Here is a 13,374-nt window from a genome sequence, read left to right as displayed (position 1 = left end):
TTTGGGTCATAGTACGAGGTATGAAATCAGGTATGAAATGTTTACCTCACATCACTAGATTTCTCATTAACAATAAAATGTCATGTTTTGTTACAACCACATACAATATTTCAGTCATTAATCAAAGCTGATAGGTGTTAAAGACTAAACGGGTCTGAGAAGTAAAATTAGATGACTAAAGTAATTTAATCATAGCTTTTATCAGGTAATAAACCTATTCAATACTTTGTTTATTGATAATGCATCAACGCTGCTGCAGTTCGAGGAAATGCCTGAAATGGTCAAACGTAAGAATATAATCAAGCCTTCACCACCTTTATTAGCTTCATTCCTAGGCTTTGAAATCACTTAAAAAGCAGAAAGCAGCGAAGCCGTTCTTTCACATGGAGTGAGAGTTGTCTCGTATCAGATTCCAGCTCTATATATAACCAGGGACAAAATACGAGAGTGCTTTCAAAACAGACCCAGGCTTGTCTCATCCCACATGAGACTCGTTTCATTGTTTTCCTGTTGACAAGATTTCAAGCCAAATGGTTCTCAGCTTAATCATGATTATTTTAGTATATAATGTATACATTAATATCAGTTTTATGACCATTACTACACAAAAAAAACCTACTTTTTCACACATAAAAGCAACACATAAAGCTTGGTTTTTAAGAAGAAGAGTTTTTGAATGTGTCTATAACACCAAACAAAGCTGTCTATAGGAAACTCACTGCGTTTTGAGGCAGCCACTATTCAGTAACTTATGTCCCAGTATCTTCATCTTGCGTCTGCTTGGCCTTGATGGAAACGTGTTGTGATTGGATCAACGTGTCCTTCAAATGAGCTCGGCTCGGGCTGTTCTGCGGGTCAGCAGATCACAGTGCGCTGACATCTGATACAAGCTTGTGTAAAAATAACCTTCAGCACACCAATGGACCAAATAAACCCTCTGCTTAAAATGTGTTAAAAATGTTTTGGACCTCAATACAATCTGACCTTTTGATACGCCCTTAACTTTCGAACATATTTTGTGCCTGCTCTTTTACTAAAAACATCATGTTGCATACAGTTAATACTATAAAATCACAGTAATATGAATGACGGCTAATATCTGTTAACTGGTGTTTGGGTTGAAATTGTGGCAACATGGCACATTTAAAGGGTGTGCAGATATGTTGGTATTATCAGTACTATCACAGTAGCTACTCAGAATTCATTTTGAAATCATTAGAAAAAAAAGTGCAACTTGTTATTTGTCTGCCTCAATTTGTCTCAAAACATCAAATTTAGGACGAACTCTTCCATTTACAACTCCCACAAACTGTAATGAACAACAAAATCCAGTATTTGACTATTATGACAGTGCAGTGCTCTGCACCCCCTGGCCACTGCACTAAACCTATTGCTTCAGAGCAGAAGGTTGTTTTTGTACAGTAAACTTGTTGTGACTGGCGCATTTGGCCCCGCCCCTCGGAGGTGTCAATCACCGTGACGTCACGGCCACTATTAAAGAAACCCAACAAACAGCAGCCAGAAAAACACACATACACACCGAAACACACACGTCAGCGGACTAGCGGCACAGACCAACGCGAAGGGTTTAATATATAGTCTCTTAATTCCGGGAGCTTCTCTTTTTACTCATATAAGGCAAGTAAAACACTTTCCCCCCACATTACAACCCTTTAAAAGCTCATGCTAACGCTACAGGAAAATGATTAGTTTGGGTGAAATAACCAGTTAATAAGCTTAATATCTTTATTTCCAGAGTTATTCGTTGGTGTAATGTGATTTAATGTGGTAGCGGTTAGTCTAAATTGACGAACTTGGTGAGTTTAACCAAATATTGCTGTTAGCTGATGCTAGCATGTTAACGTTAGCTAGTACAATTAGCCTGTTGTTCCTTTCGTCCTAAAAGCTGAAATATGATAAGAAAATAGCAGATTTATGTTTAAACACAAGTGTTTCATTCGTAACGCGTTGTTTGCTTCGCATTTAAACTGATTTTGTCCTTCAAGTTATCAGAAATGAAAAAATAAGATCGTTTGCATATATTTCTCTTCAAATGTTTTTTGATATAGTTAACTGGCTTTTTATGAAGTATTATAATTAATCGACTATTTTACTGTCTATTATAGTGTTTTCGGTTTTATTTGGTGTAGTTTTGCGTGTCGATCGAGATGTTATACAGGAAACTCAAAGCCCAGCTAGTTTGTGTTTCTTTATCGCTGAGTGAATGAATAAACGTCTTTAAAATATATTTTTCAATATTTTGACTGATTTGTTGTGAATTGGGGTTCTGGTGGTGAATTGCTGTGTTTTTCATTATTATCAAGGTTTGTGCTTTGGCTCAAACAGGAAGAGTGTTTGAAACAAAGGAGAACACAAAGCAAATTCACCCTGACCCAGATATAAAGTAGATAAACCGCAACATTACAATCCATTCTCCCTCATTTATCATCACAAATCCCTCAGGCTAAACACAACACACATTTTGAGGGCAGCAGCTGTTGTGTTGGGTGTTTTTTGGCGCTTTTTATGCCACTGTGTGTTTGTTAGCTATGATGCTAGTGTTAGCATGACTCAGTGGATTTCACGAGGCCTCAAACGCTGATATATCTCTATATGTAATGTATGAAGTACACATACTAAGTGAATAACACGCACATACCGTGTTTTTAGTGTAAAGTGCACTATTAGATTTTGTATAAGCTCTACGTGTCCTTTTAAATGCTTCATATCTTGGTGCATTGAGACACGTGAGCATCTGTTCTCTGCTGTCTTTCTCCATTTATGGTGTCTTTTTGGATTCATGGTTTGCTTTTGTTCAACTATTTGACTTGGTTTATCTCTCATGTCTTTGTTTTGCCCTGTATGCCGTGTATTTTCTGTCATCGTACAGGGATAGGTGAACATAGATGGCCAACATGCAGGGAACCGGCTGAAGAAAAAAACAGCCCTGTTGGGTCTATGCCATTTTTGGCTTTATCAGAATATGAGGCCATGTGTAGGGAGGAGGGTGCTATGCAAACCAGCTCCTACTAGAGATGTGTGTGTGTGTGATGTAATGGGAGGCAGGTAGGACGATGGGGGGGTATTTTTAGTTGGGACACACTGATGAAGGCTGTTCAGGACAACATGTCACATTGCACCCTTGTGACGGATGAAAACTAATCCAGCGGTCCATGTGAGCGAGTGCGAAGGGCAGCAGGCTCACACACACACGTGATGTAATGGCCATGTGGAGGGTTTTCAGGGGAAAGCCTCTGATGCCAGAAGGCGGAGGTGCAATCTTGTTTACTTGCAGACAAGAGGCCCTCTGAAACCACCTCAAAGTCATGCCACTCATGACAGATTTCAGGTTCATTGCTCGAAAGCGTGTGTTACATGTTTCCGCTTGGATGGGGATTGGGTTTTCTGCTGTGATCGGCCTCTGCTTGAACAGAATGTTCCAGCTGTTCCACCTACAGATATATTTACATCTCACACTGCTATTCAGCATTTACCCATCAACACTGCATAGTCGTACGCACTTCATCTGCTTAGTATGGTGTTCACTACACCGACATCTCAGTAGTTGATGCCAGGGCAAGTTGGTATTGAGGATTATTTGATACAGTCACAACTATTTAAAAAGTGAACTATTAATATAAATGGATGGTTGTGCGCAATGTGACTGTGGACCAGAGGTGGGAGATAAGATAAATCTTACTAAAAAACAACTAATTCGTTCTTTATCGTGATATTGTCTGTTTTAAAAAAAATAAGAACAAACATGCAAATGACAAATACAATAAATAGGTGATGCACATGTCAAGCAGCGCTTTAAGTATCTATCTGTATCTATACAGTAGAAAGTATAATTGTCCATGTATGGGGACTATGTTGCTTTATCACATGAACTTGTCAGTAACTTCTGTGCAGCAGAAAGCTGCTTATTTTACATATTGTAACATAAATGGTATGGCAAAATATCATTCGATTGATCCTTTGTGTTGTCCTTTAATCAATATTAAAGGAGCATTGCGTAGGTTCTGAAATTTCTAACCGTTACTGACATCAGTGGCCGTTAGAGATACTGAAGCCAGTCTCATGCTCGTTCTCGGTGCGCACGCTCGTATGAGCATGACCACAGCAACCAGAGAGTTGTAACTATGTCTTACCTTTGCAGTAAAAAGAAAGCCAGCTCGGGTCTGCTTTTTATACCCATCGCTGACCGGTCCTCCCTCCAAGAATGAAATGCCGCTCCGATGTTGACTCTTGTCTTGTCTTTGCCCGACGCTGGTCACTCTCTATTTTGGCGGCACTAGATAAGGCTTTTATTTTTTTAAACTTACGAGGAGTTTCCGTGGGTGTCTGGATTGTGCTGGAGGCTGGCCGCTTCTTTCCGTCCGCAGAGTCCATTTGAAACACTAACGTTACGTACTGCTAGTGATTTCCGGATGTAAGCCCAAGTAGACGAGAACGCGAATGACGTCACATTTTGTGAATTTTCGCGCCAATTCGGACCCGACTCCTCCACACACAATTGTGCCTACAGGCTGATAGAGGCAACCGTGGTGGACATTAAGGTGTCATTCTTTCTATTACATTATGGTTGGCTCATAAATGTACAAATGAAAACTCTATCTTAAAGATTTTAAGTAAAAAGCTACGCAATGCTCGTTTAAGAGTTTTGGTCATGCTCTATGGGAGAGTTTCATTTTAATTGAGTAAAAAGTTTTAGTGCTTTTTTGGAATGTTTTAATTTTTTTAAATTATTTTTTTTAGCTCATGACACCACAGAATTGTTTAAAATTTACTTTTAAAAATAGAAGTGAATCTTGTTTGGACTAATTGGTCAAACCAACAGTGATCCACTTCAAATGCTTTAGTGTGAAAGAAAGCACCCTCGAATTATAAAGTTGGTTTGCGAAGTGTTCATAAAGGAGTTAGGAAAATTCTGTTTAAAATGGTGCAGTGCATTACACTCGCTCTGTTTTTGTAACGTATGGTGTTATGTGTGAACCAAGATCTAAATATTAATGAATGGAATCACAACAGTGGGCATGTAGACTTAATGAAATTGTTGTAAACAGTCAGTAATGAAAAAGAAAGAAACTTAATAGAAAATGTAAATATAAATGGGCAGTCACACTATGCATTAATATAATTAAATGAGCAGCATGTTAACTGATGTTTAAAGGGTCAGTTGTTGCGGTTTCCTCAGCATAGTAGCACAAAAGTGTTTGTGTTTTTACCACGATGCAATTAGAGTTAAAGTTTGACTACCAACACATTGAATATGAGTAAAAAATATTTAATATGTAACGCGCGCATGAGAACAGTTTATGTGCGGAACGCCACAATGAGATTAACACTCGCTATGTGGATCACAGTTCATATCCGGAACGAAGCAAGCACGTTGCAAATTTTTATGGACATATTTCATATACTGTTTTAGTGCTCCAAACATGAACCAGCACTGCAAATGCGCACATCTCAGGACTTCAAATGAAATATATATGTGAAAATACAGACACTGATACAGCCGTGCAACTGAAGGCGATGACAAATTATTCTGATACCCGCAAGACAGTGATGTAGACCGAAAATTCAAAGAAGAATGGACAAAAAAAGTAACTATGCCTTTATTCCTTCTGTTAAACTGATGTGTCATTTGTTCAGTGATAGTGCACGTAAACAAAATGAAAATATTAGACGTTTTAAATGTTCTTCCTCATTTTTAATACAGACCAATTTCTCTTGAAAGTGTTGATATTTGTAAGAATAAGTTATCAGAACTTGTATGATTTGATCATGATAGTTGTTATTCTTTACTGATAACTTTTGTGAGGTTGTCGTCAGGGTTATATATTTTTTTAAATGCATCAAGGTGCGCCCAACTCTGTTGTTTGCTATTTTTTCGTCCGCTTGCATTTAAATATTCATGTGTCTGTATTATGAGTGTCTCCCCTCTTCCCATTCTCTACTCTCCCACTTTTCTACAGCTTTACACACCCATTTCTTGTCTTTTTCAAATCTGAGGTATGAACGAGTAATGATTAAACGGGGGGGGGTTCATGACACTAGTAATTCAATCACAGAAATAATTTGTATTAATGATTTTCCTTAAAAAAAAAGTCTGTCCAAGGCTATCTGGCTCATGTGTTTTCTGAGAGCGTGCCTGGATTTCCTTGCCCATTGATGAGTGCTGTATACCTTCATATATTTGTGGCCGTTCTGTAGGTGGAGTAGATTTGCGCTTGAGCTTAAAAGGATAGTTCACCCAATAATAAATTCTGTCAGTAATTACTCACCCTCATGTCGTTCCAAAGACTCCAAGACTTTCTTTCATACAAACACAAATGATGAAATCTGAGAGCTTTCTGTCCCTCCATTGACAGCTATGCAATTACCACTTTGATGCTTCTAAAAGTTCTTAAAGAGATCATAAAACTAATCCATATGAATGGAGCGGTTTATTCCAAATTTTCTGAAGAGACACGATCACTTTATATGATGTACAGATTTAATTTAGGCTTTCATTCACATTTAAACATTCACCAACTCGCACATCAGTTGTGGTAAACTGAAGCTCAAGCATGTTCGTTTGAGGTGCGAGAACCAATGAGGTTCATTCTCGTGTTACGCTGCACGTTTGAGCTTCAGCAAGAACCAATGAGGTTCATTCTCGTGTTACGCTGCACGTTTGAGCTTCAGCAAGAACCAATGAGGTTCATTCTCGTGTTACGCAGCACGTTTGATCTTCAGCAAGAACCAATGAGGTTCATTCTCGTGTTACGCAGCACGTTTGATCTTCCGCAAGAACCAATGAGGTTCATTCTCGTGTTACGCAGCACGTTTGAGCTTCAGCAAGAACCAATGAGGTTCATTCTCGTGTTACGCAGCACGTTTGATCTTCAGCAAGAACCAATGAGGTTCATTCTCGTGTTACGCAGCACGTTTGATCTTCCGCAAGAACCAATGAGGTTCATTCTCGTGTTACGCTACACGTTTGATCTTCAGCAAGAACCAATGAGGTTCATTCTCGTGTTACGCAGCACGTTTGATCTTCAGCAAGAACCAATGAGGTTCATTCTCGTGTTACGCAGCACGTTTGATCTTCCGCAAGAACCAATGAGGTTCATTCTCGTGTTACGCTACACGTTTGATCTTCAGCAAGAACCAATGAGGTTCATTCTCGTGTTACGCAGCACGTTTGATCTTCAGCAAGAACCAATGAGGTTCATTCTCGTGTTACGCAGCACGTTTGATCTTCCGCAAGAACCAATGAGGTTCATTCTCGTGTTACGCAGCACGTTTGAGATTCTGCAAGAGGTTTGTAGCCTAAATTCAATCTTTTTAATCATATAAAGCATTCGAGTCTTCATTAAATGGATTAAACCACTCAATTCAAATAGATTAGATAACGATCACTTTATGAACTTTGTTCAGAAGTACATATCAGCTTAGATTGGAGATCCTTTAAATATTGTCTTGGACAAAGGGGGATTAGAGTAAAAAAAGAACCACTTACCTAGGATTTTCTAATGAATGTGTGTGCGTCAGAAAATAAACTCGTTTACAGCTTGTTAGCTAAAATTTTGGTGCTAATGATTGTGTTTTTGTTAATCTGAGCACAGAAGTATTTTCATAGCAGATTAATCTTCCTACTCACAGTCATGTCCTTTTCTGATGTAACCACACCATATAGTTTAATGAAGCATTTTAATGATTGGATTGGTGAAGTGTTTGGACTTCCAGGAAGTCTTACAGGTCAGTCTGGTTGTAAAATGATCTTTGGCATGAGTTTGCAGAAATCACTTTGCTTTCGTTTGCTTGAATCCGGTGATTCCCTGCAAAGATAAGGCTCATGTCAAACGATGCAAAAAAAAAAAAGTGCTCAGGCATCTGACGCTTAATCTGATTCCCAGGCTGTGGCAACATTGCACCTTTATCTGCATAAATCCTCTTAATGAAGCCAGCCCCAGTCTTTGATTCACACACACACACACACACACACACTGTCATATTCATGGTCCTTGTGTTTTGTTGTCTGCAGGAATCGCCCACCTTCAGAGAGATGGCCCAGGAGACCAATCAAAGCCCCGTGCCCATGCTCTGTGCCACCGGCTGCGGTTTCTATGGCAACCCTCGGACCAGTGGCATGTGCTCGGTCTGTTATAAAGAGCATTTAACAAGACAAAACAATGGGGGAGTCAGTCCGATTAGCACAATGGGTACGTGTTTCCATTCTTTGAACATCTCCACGGACAATCGGACGTGTTCGTAAGATCGATTGTTCCTCATGCGTCTCATTAACAATAAAGGGGTTTGGTCTCTTCCAGCAGCTTCCAGCAGTGTCACCAGTAGTCCTACCTCTGAAGCCTCAGCCATCCAGATCATTGAAGCGACACTAAACCACTCCTCCGCTGCTAGCGCCGAGTCGCCCAACAGCGCCGCCACCGCTGCCCTTCCAGTCACACAACAGATGACGGAGATGAGCATTTCCTGTGAAGACGACGTGGGCTCGCCAAAAGTAGAAGTTCCTGAACCGGGTTGGTATTTCTGTTTTTTTTGTTGTTGTTTTTTTAGACATGAGGAAGTGTCTCAGCTGAATCATGTTTAAAGTGCTCTAAACGCAGCTTTAGAGTCCCTAAAAGAGTTTATGAAAGTCCTAACACCGGATAGGTTCAAAATAACAGCTTAATGCTTCTGGTTCATTTTTAAAAAGGCGCAAACAATTTCATCATGCAGTTTTGCAACGGGTTCAGGTTGGTCGTGTGAATTCGCCATATTGGCCAAACCACTTGGTTTGGAAGTAAACTCTGTGTGTGCTGTGCTTCATACGGCACTACACTACTGGCAACGGACCTTTTTCGTTTGCAAAGTTTCTCTAATGTGACTGCACTTTAAGACTAGTCTGCTATTTTGAACACTGCTTCATTTAAGCAATGTTTTTCTCATTCACAAACCCCACTCTGCAGCCAATTCTAAAGATTTAATTCGAATCACAGTGCTGACTGCTTACACGACGCTGATACTAACCATGAACCTACACCTTAAAGTTTTCGTTCACCCAAAAATGAATATTTGTCAATTTACTCAAGTTGTTCCAAACCTGTATGAGTTTCTTTCCTCTGTCTGGTTACTGACATTCTCCAAAATATCATCTTTTGTGTTCAGTTTATGGTCCCCATTGACTTCCATAGTATTTTCTTCCCATACTATGGAAGTGAAAAGGGTCCATCAACTGTTCGGTTACTGACATCCTTTGTGTTCAGCAGAAGAAAGAAATTCATACAGGTTTAAAACAATTTGAAGGTGAGTTAATGATGACACAATTTTCATTTTTGGGTAAACGATTCCTTTAACCTGTTTATGCTGATAGATGTAGGGCTGAAACGATTGCTCGAGTTACTCGATTACTAAAATTCCTCGAGGCAAAAACTCTGCCTCGTTAAATTCCTATGACGCGCACTATACGCGCGGCGCAGGGATTTGGTTGTTTCACACGGACCGTTTATTCACACGGACCTGTTCAGGAAGCATATATTTTGAATTTAGTTTGCGCGATGGCGGAGAATAATTATGTAAATAAACGGCAGATATTGTCTAAAGTGTGGGATCATTACACACTTAATTCACTTAATACACTTAACTCGCTGAAACAAGGTAACGTAGTCTAAGCCTATTGATGTTCGCTGATTTTAATCCCATACTGTATTTGTAGCGATGTCGTGATGCGGTTTGACTAGATATGATTTTTAGCTTTGATGACATGTTTAAGTAGTAAACGTAACTATCACGTTCAATTGCAAGTGTATAGCCTAAAAAAATAACCCCTTCACACACACACACACACACACACGCCAGTCAGACCAATTGCATCAATGCATCACATATGCTTAAACTTTTATGTAGCCACGCAACAATAATTTCAGCATGCATTCACTGTACACACCGGGACGTGATGGAGGAACAAATATTGTATTGCAGTCTTTGCGAGACCTTGTTTGTATTTCACGTCTGCCAAATACAGACAACAACAAAAAATGAAAGTCCCCAGCCTGTTGGTTTTTAATAAAGATTCGGAGTACTCATTTTTCTGTTAAAACGCACGGAACAAAAAGTGTGTCAGCTTTTACTGCGTGTTCAACAACAAGTCACGTTACAGCTCTTCTTCAGCGTTAAACTAAGCATCTAAGCATATTTGTGTATTCTGGTAGAGTGGTTATATTATAACATCTTAAAGGAAAATTCACATATGAGATAGCTTTATAACTTGCATACTATATAACTTACAGTATATAACTTATAACAGCTTTAACTGAAATAGACACAAGTTTAATATAACTATTCTGTTAATAAAACACACACAAAAAATATCCGATTACTCGATTAATCGATCGACTAAGTGCTAGATTAATCGATTACAAAAAGAATCAATAGCTGCAGCCCTAGATAGATGTCATTACTGTTTAATCCGAGAAATCTGAACTTTTCTTGACCATTGACTGCGAGATCAATGACATGCTGGCCAGAGTTTGGGCTTAACTAATTAACTATTATAAAATGGATCCATTAATGTTTTTTAGCGGCATGCAGATGTGTAAAATGCTGTGTTTGTAATCTGTTTTATTGCTAAAAGAGGTTCTTACAGTAAAAACAATTCACTTCATTTGCTTCGAAAGTAATGTTGTTGATAACTTTCCAATGAGCTTAAACTGAAGAAATCTCTAAAAAAAAACTGCCTGAAAAAGACAAAAATATTTCGGTTTGAAAGCCACAATATTTACAATTGGCAAAAAACTTACAGAAAATGCCTGTGTACTGAAGATGGAAAGATGTTCTGTATGCATGTAGTTGTTTTTTCGGGATGTTAATGCGTGTGCATGTGTTTGCAGTCGTCACTCAGCCCACAGCGTCCGCTGCACCCCCGAGCTCAGACGACGGGGACGAGTCCAAGACGCCCGAAGCCCCCAAACACAAGAAGAACAGATGCTTCATGTGCCGCAAGAAGGTTGGCCTGACAGGTGAGCACAACCTACGAGTGTTCCCACACACAAACCTACTCATAAATGCTCCTTCCACACGTTCTGATGCTGACGTCTCATTGGTCAGGGTTCGACTGCCGCTGTGGGAACCTGTTCTGTGGACTTCATCGCTACTCGGACAAGCACAACTGCCCCTACGACTACAAGGCAGAGGCTGCCGCCAAGATCCGCAAGGAGAACCCCGTCGTGGTCGCCGATAAGATTCAGAGAATATAACCCCCCACCACCACCGTCTTCACCTCGACTCTGCGAGAGATCAGATTAAAGGACTCGCGCTTTGACCGGCGATTCTAAAGACTAGTTTTTTTTAATTACAGTATGGGAAAGAATCTTGTTTCTAAGCCAATGCATGAGTGATCACTTTGTTTCCATCTTTCTTTTGCTTTCTGTTGGTATATGAGCTTCAAGTTTAAACAAATGAGGAAAAAGAACAAAAGTCTCTGAAAGGTATGAAGCCAGAGACGCGTCTGTTTCTGAGTATCCTGGATCTGATTGTTGTGTTAAAGGCTGACTGTCCGTGTTTTCCTCTGTGATGGTGTGTCCTGGACTCTCTGCAGACTGTTACGACTCTGGCCCGAGCGCCGTCAGAGCAACAGTGCATGGCTGGCTCATGTAGCAAATGGACGCTCTTGTTTCCTCCAGGTCGAACGTTTCGCCCTCCCGTTAAGAGTCAGCCTTTTCCACATTTATCAACCACTTTTCTGCTTGAGCATCAGCCTACATCAGTTATTGAGCTATTGGAGTGATGCTGGTTTTCTCTTTCATGTTCAAAAGATTTTTTTTTTAATTATTATTATTGACAGACTTTGTGAAAAATATATAATCCAGTTGCGATGGTTTCATGCAGCCAGACCAGAATACTTCACGATCAATTATGAGCGACCGTGATAGTGTCCACTATGGATGTGGTTAGACATGGCTACTAACACACAACTATATTGATTCTCCCACGTGACTGTTTAAGTGAAAATTTATTTAATTTTTTTCTTCAGTTGAGTTGTAATGTGACTCCAGTTTATGAAAACGTGGTTCCTGGGCTTGTTCAGAGGGTTGAATTTTAAGTGGGTGTTTTGCATGGTTAGTGAAATACAGCATACTAGAAGTCCATTTCTTTCTTTTTTTTCCTCTAATTCACCTTTCTTGTGTGTGATTGATCTATTCAGTGGGTATTGAGTGTTAAATTCAGGTAAGAAATCAATGGTATTGTTTAGTGTCATTTAATCAGCCCTTTGAGTGTGCTTGAGTGTTGTGAGTCAGTGTGAGTATGTGACTATAGTCTACTCGGTGAACGCCATCTTTAAATCTGAGGCACAGTCCGTTTCCTGTTTTTGGGTCTGGCTGCACGGCACTGTTTTATTTTAGAGCTTTGTCAGTTTACACAGTACAACTAACCTTCTGTTCTGATTTTGATTTTAGTTATGCAAGTTTGTACAAACCATCTTTATTTATTATATGTATTGCGCATATAATCTTGTTATCCAACATTACTGCGAAATTGTATCATGTAAATAAAATTATGTACAGAGATATCATTAAAATGTGTCCTGAACTGTTTTTGTGCTGTACTGGTGTAATAAGTTGTTCATCATAAGATTTATTTGTGCAAAACATGAAAGAAAGGGCTTTAACTAACTGGTCCTGAATGTGGATTGGTCAGGGTTGCCAGATCTGTAACAACCATCCCATTGCCCAATCAAAATGACTAATTGAACTAGCCCTGTATCTGCATCAATGGAATATAAGCTGTGTGAAGTATTTTTCAATTTTGCTATTATGAAATGTTACATGTTATTTATTTTGACCATTAGAGGGCTGTCGTACAAGCTTCGATTAACACTTTTTAGGATCTAAAGGTGCTTCACAAAGCCTCATTTCACCATTATGTACAATGCTACGCACCAGCAAGGCTTCATTACACAAGATGTGCGTGCTTCGTGAATGGATCAGTGTTTTTGAACAAATCAGTTGAGTGAATGATTCAGAGTCTCGCTCAAAGACAGTCTATGAAAACCATCAGTCAAACAAGTGGAGTGACATACAGTGAAACGTCCCACTCAGCAAGTCTTTATGATTGGATTTAGTACGGTAACCCTGTCTTGAAGGATTTAAATGGATTCTGAGAAATAACAGTACAAGAATAAGATTTAATCAATTTAAACTGTTTGCAAATAGAACATTCAATCTAATTCAAATGCTGAAAATGAAAAAAAAAAGCATTAATGAATTATGAATGTCAATTCACAACAGCAAAATTTCTATCGTAAAACATAAGCTGCATCTTATCAGTCCTTCACCGTTAAAATCTGCAGTGATGCCCTTCATGGTTGGTATCTGTGAACGGTAAAGT

General features: G+C 39.3%; 1 protein-coding gene and 1 long non-coding RNA gene across 5 annotated transcripts; one reads left to right on the top strand and one right to left on the bottom strand.

Moving 5' to 3' along the window:
- Positions 1-26: 26 nt before the first annotated feature.
- LOC143750290 (uncharacterized) lies at positions 27-833 on the bottom strand. Its single transcript, XR_013207139.1, has 2 exons — positions 720-833; positions 27-507 (listed from the first exon to the last, which is right to left on the bottom strand). It is a non-coding gene; the product is annotated as an uncharacterized LOC143750290 (long non-coding RNA).
- Positions 834-1,460: 627 nt separating this feature from the next.
- On the top strand, positions 1,461-12,565 carry zfand5b (zinc finger, AN1-type domain 5b). 4 transcript variants are annotated; one of them, XM_077243204.1, is made up of 6 exons: positions 1,522-1,638; positions 5,507-5,606; positions 8,033-8,210; positions 8,322-8,528; positions 10,878-11,006; positions 11,095-12,565. In XM_077243204.1, the coding sequence occupies exons 3-6, from the start codon at positions 8,054-8,056 to the stop codon at positions 11,241-11,243; spliced, it is 642 nt and encodes a 213-aa protein (XP_077099319.1). In that variant the 5' UTR covers positions 1,522-1,638; positions 5,507-5,606; positions 8,033-8,053; the 3' UTR covers positions 11,244-12,565. The 4 variants fall into 4 exon arrangements, with proteins under 4 accessions (XP_077099318.1, XP_077099316.1, XP_077099319.1 ...); XM_077243202.1 differs by having other exon boundaries at positions 8,319-8,528; XM_077243203.1 differs by lacking the exon at positions 5,507-5,606 and having other exon boundaries at positions 1,461-1,638.
- Positions 12,566-13,374: the final 809 nt, after the last annotated feature.

Source organism: Siphateles boraxobius, unplaced genomic scaffold (assembly GCF_051911475.1).
Source record: "Siphateles boraxobius isolate OS27281-9 unplaced genomic scaffold, OSU_SipBor_1 25, whole genome shotgun sequence".
NCBI lineage: Eukaryota > Metazoa > Chordata > Actinopteri > Cypriniformes > Leuciscidae > Siphateles > Siphateles boraxobius.
This window is presented reverse-complemented; position numbering and strand designations above follow the sequence as displayed.

Bases quoted from the DNA above. Each gene is read 5' to 3' on its own strand.
- zfand5b (XM_077243201.1), top strand. From the start codon at position 8,054: ATGGCCCAGGAGACCAATCAAAGCCCCGTGCCCATGCTCTGTGCCACC. The intron at 8,529-10,877 runs GTTGGTATTTCT...ATGTGTTTGCAG, and splicing joins AGTAGAAGTTCCTGAACCGG to TCGTCACTCAGCCCACAGCG. The intron at 11,007-11,094 runs GTGAGCACAACC...CTCATTGGTCAG, and splicing joins CAAGAAGGTTGGCCTGACAG to GGTTCGACTGCCGCTGTGGG.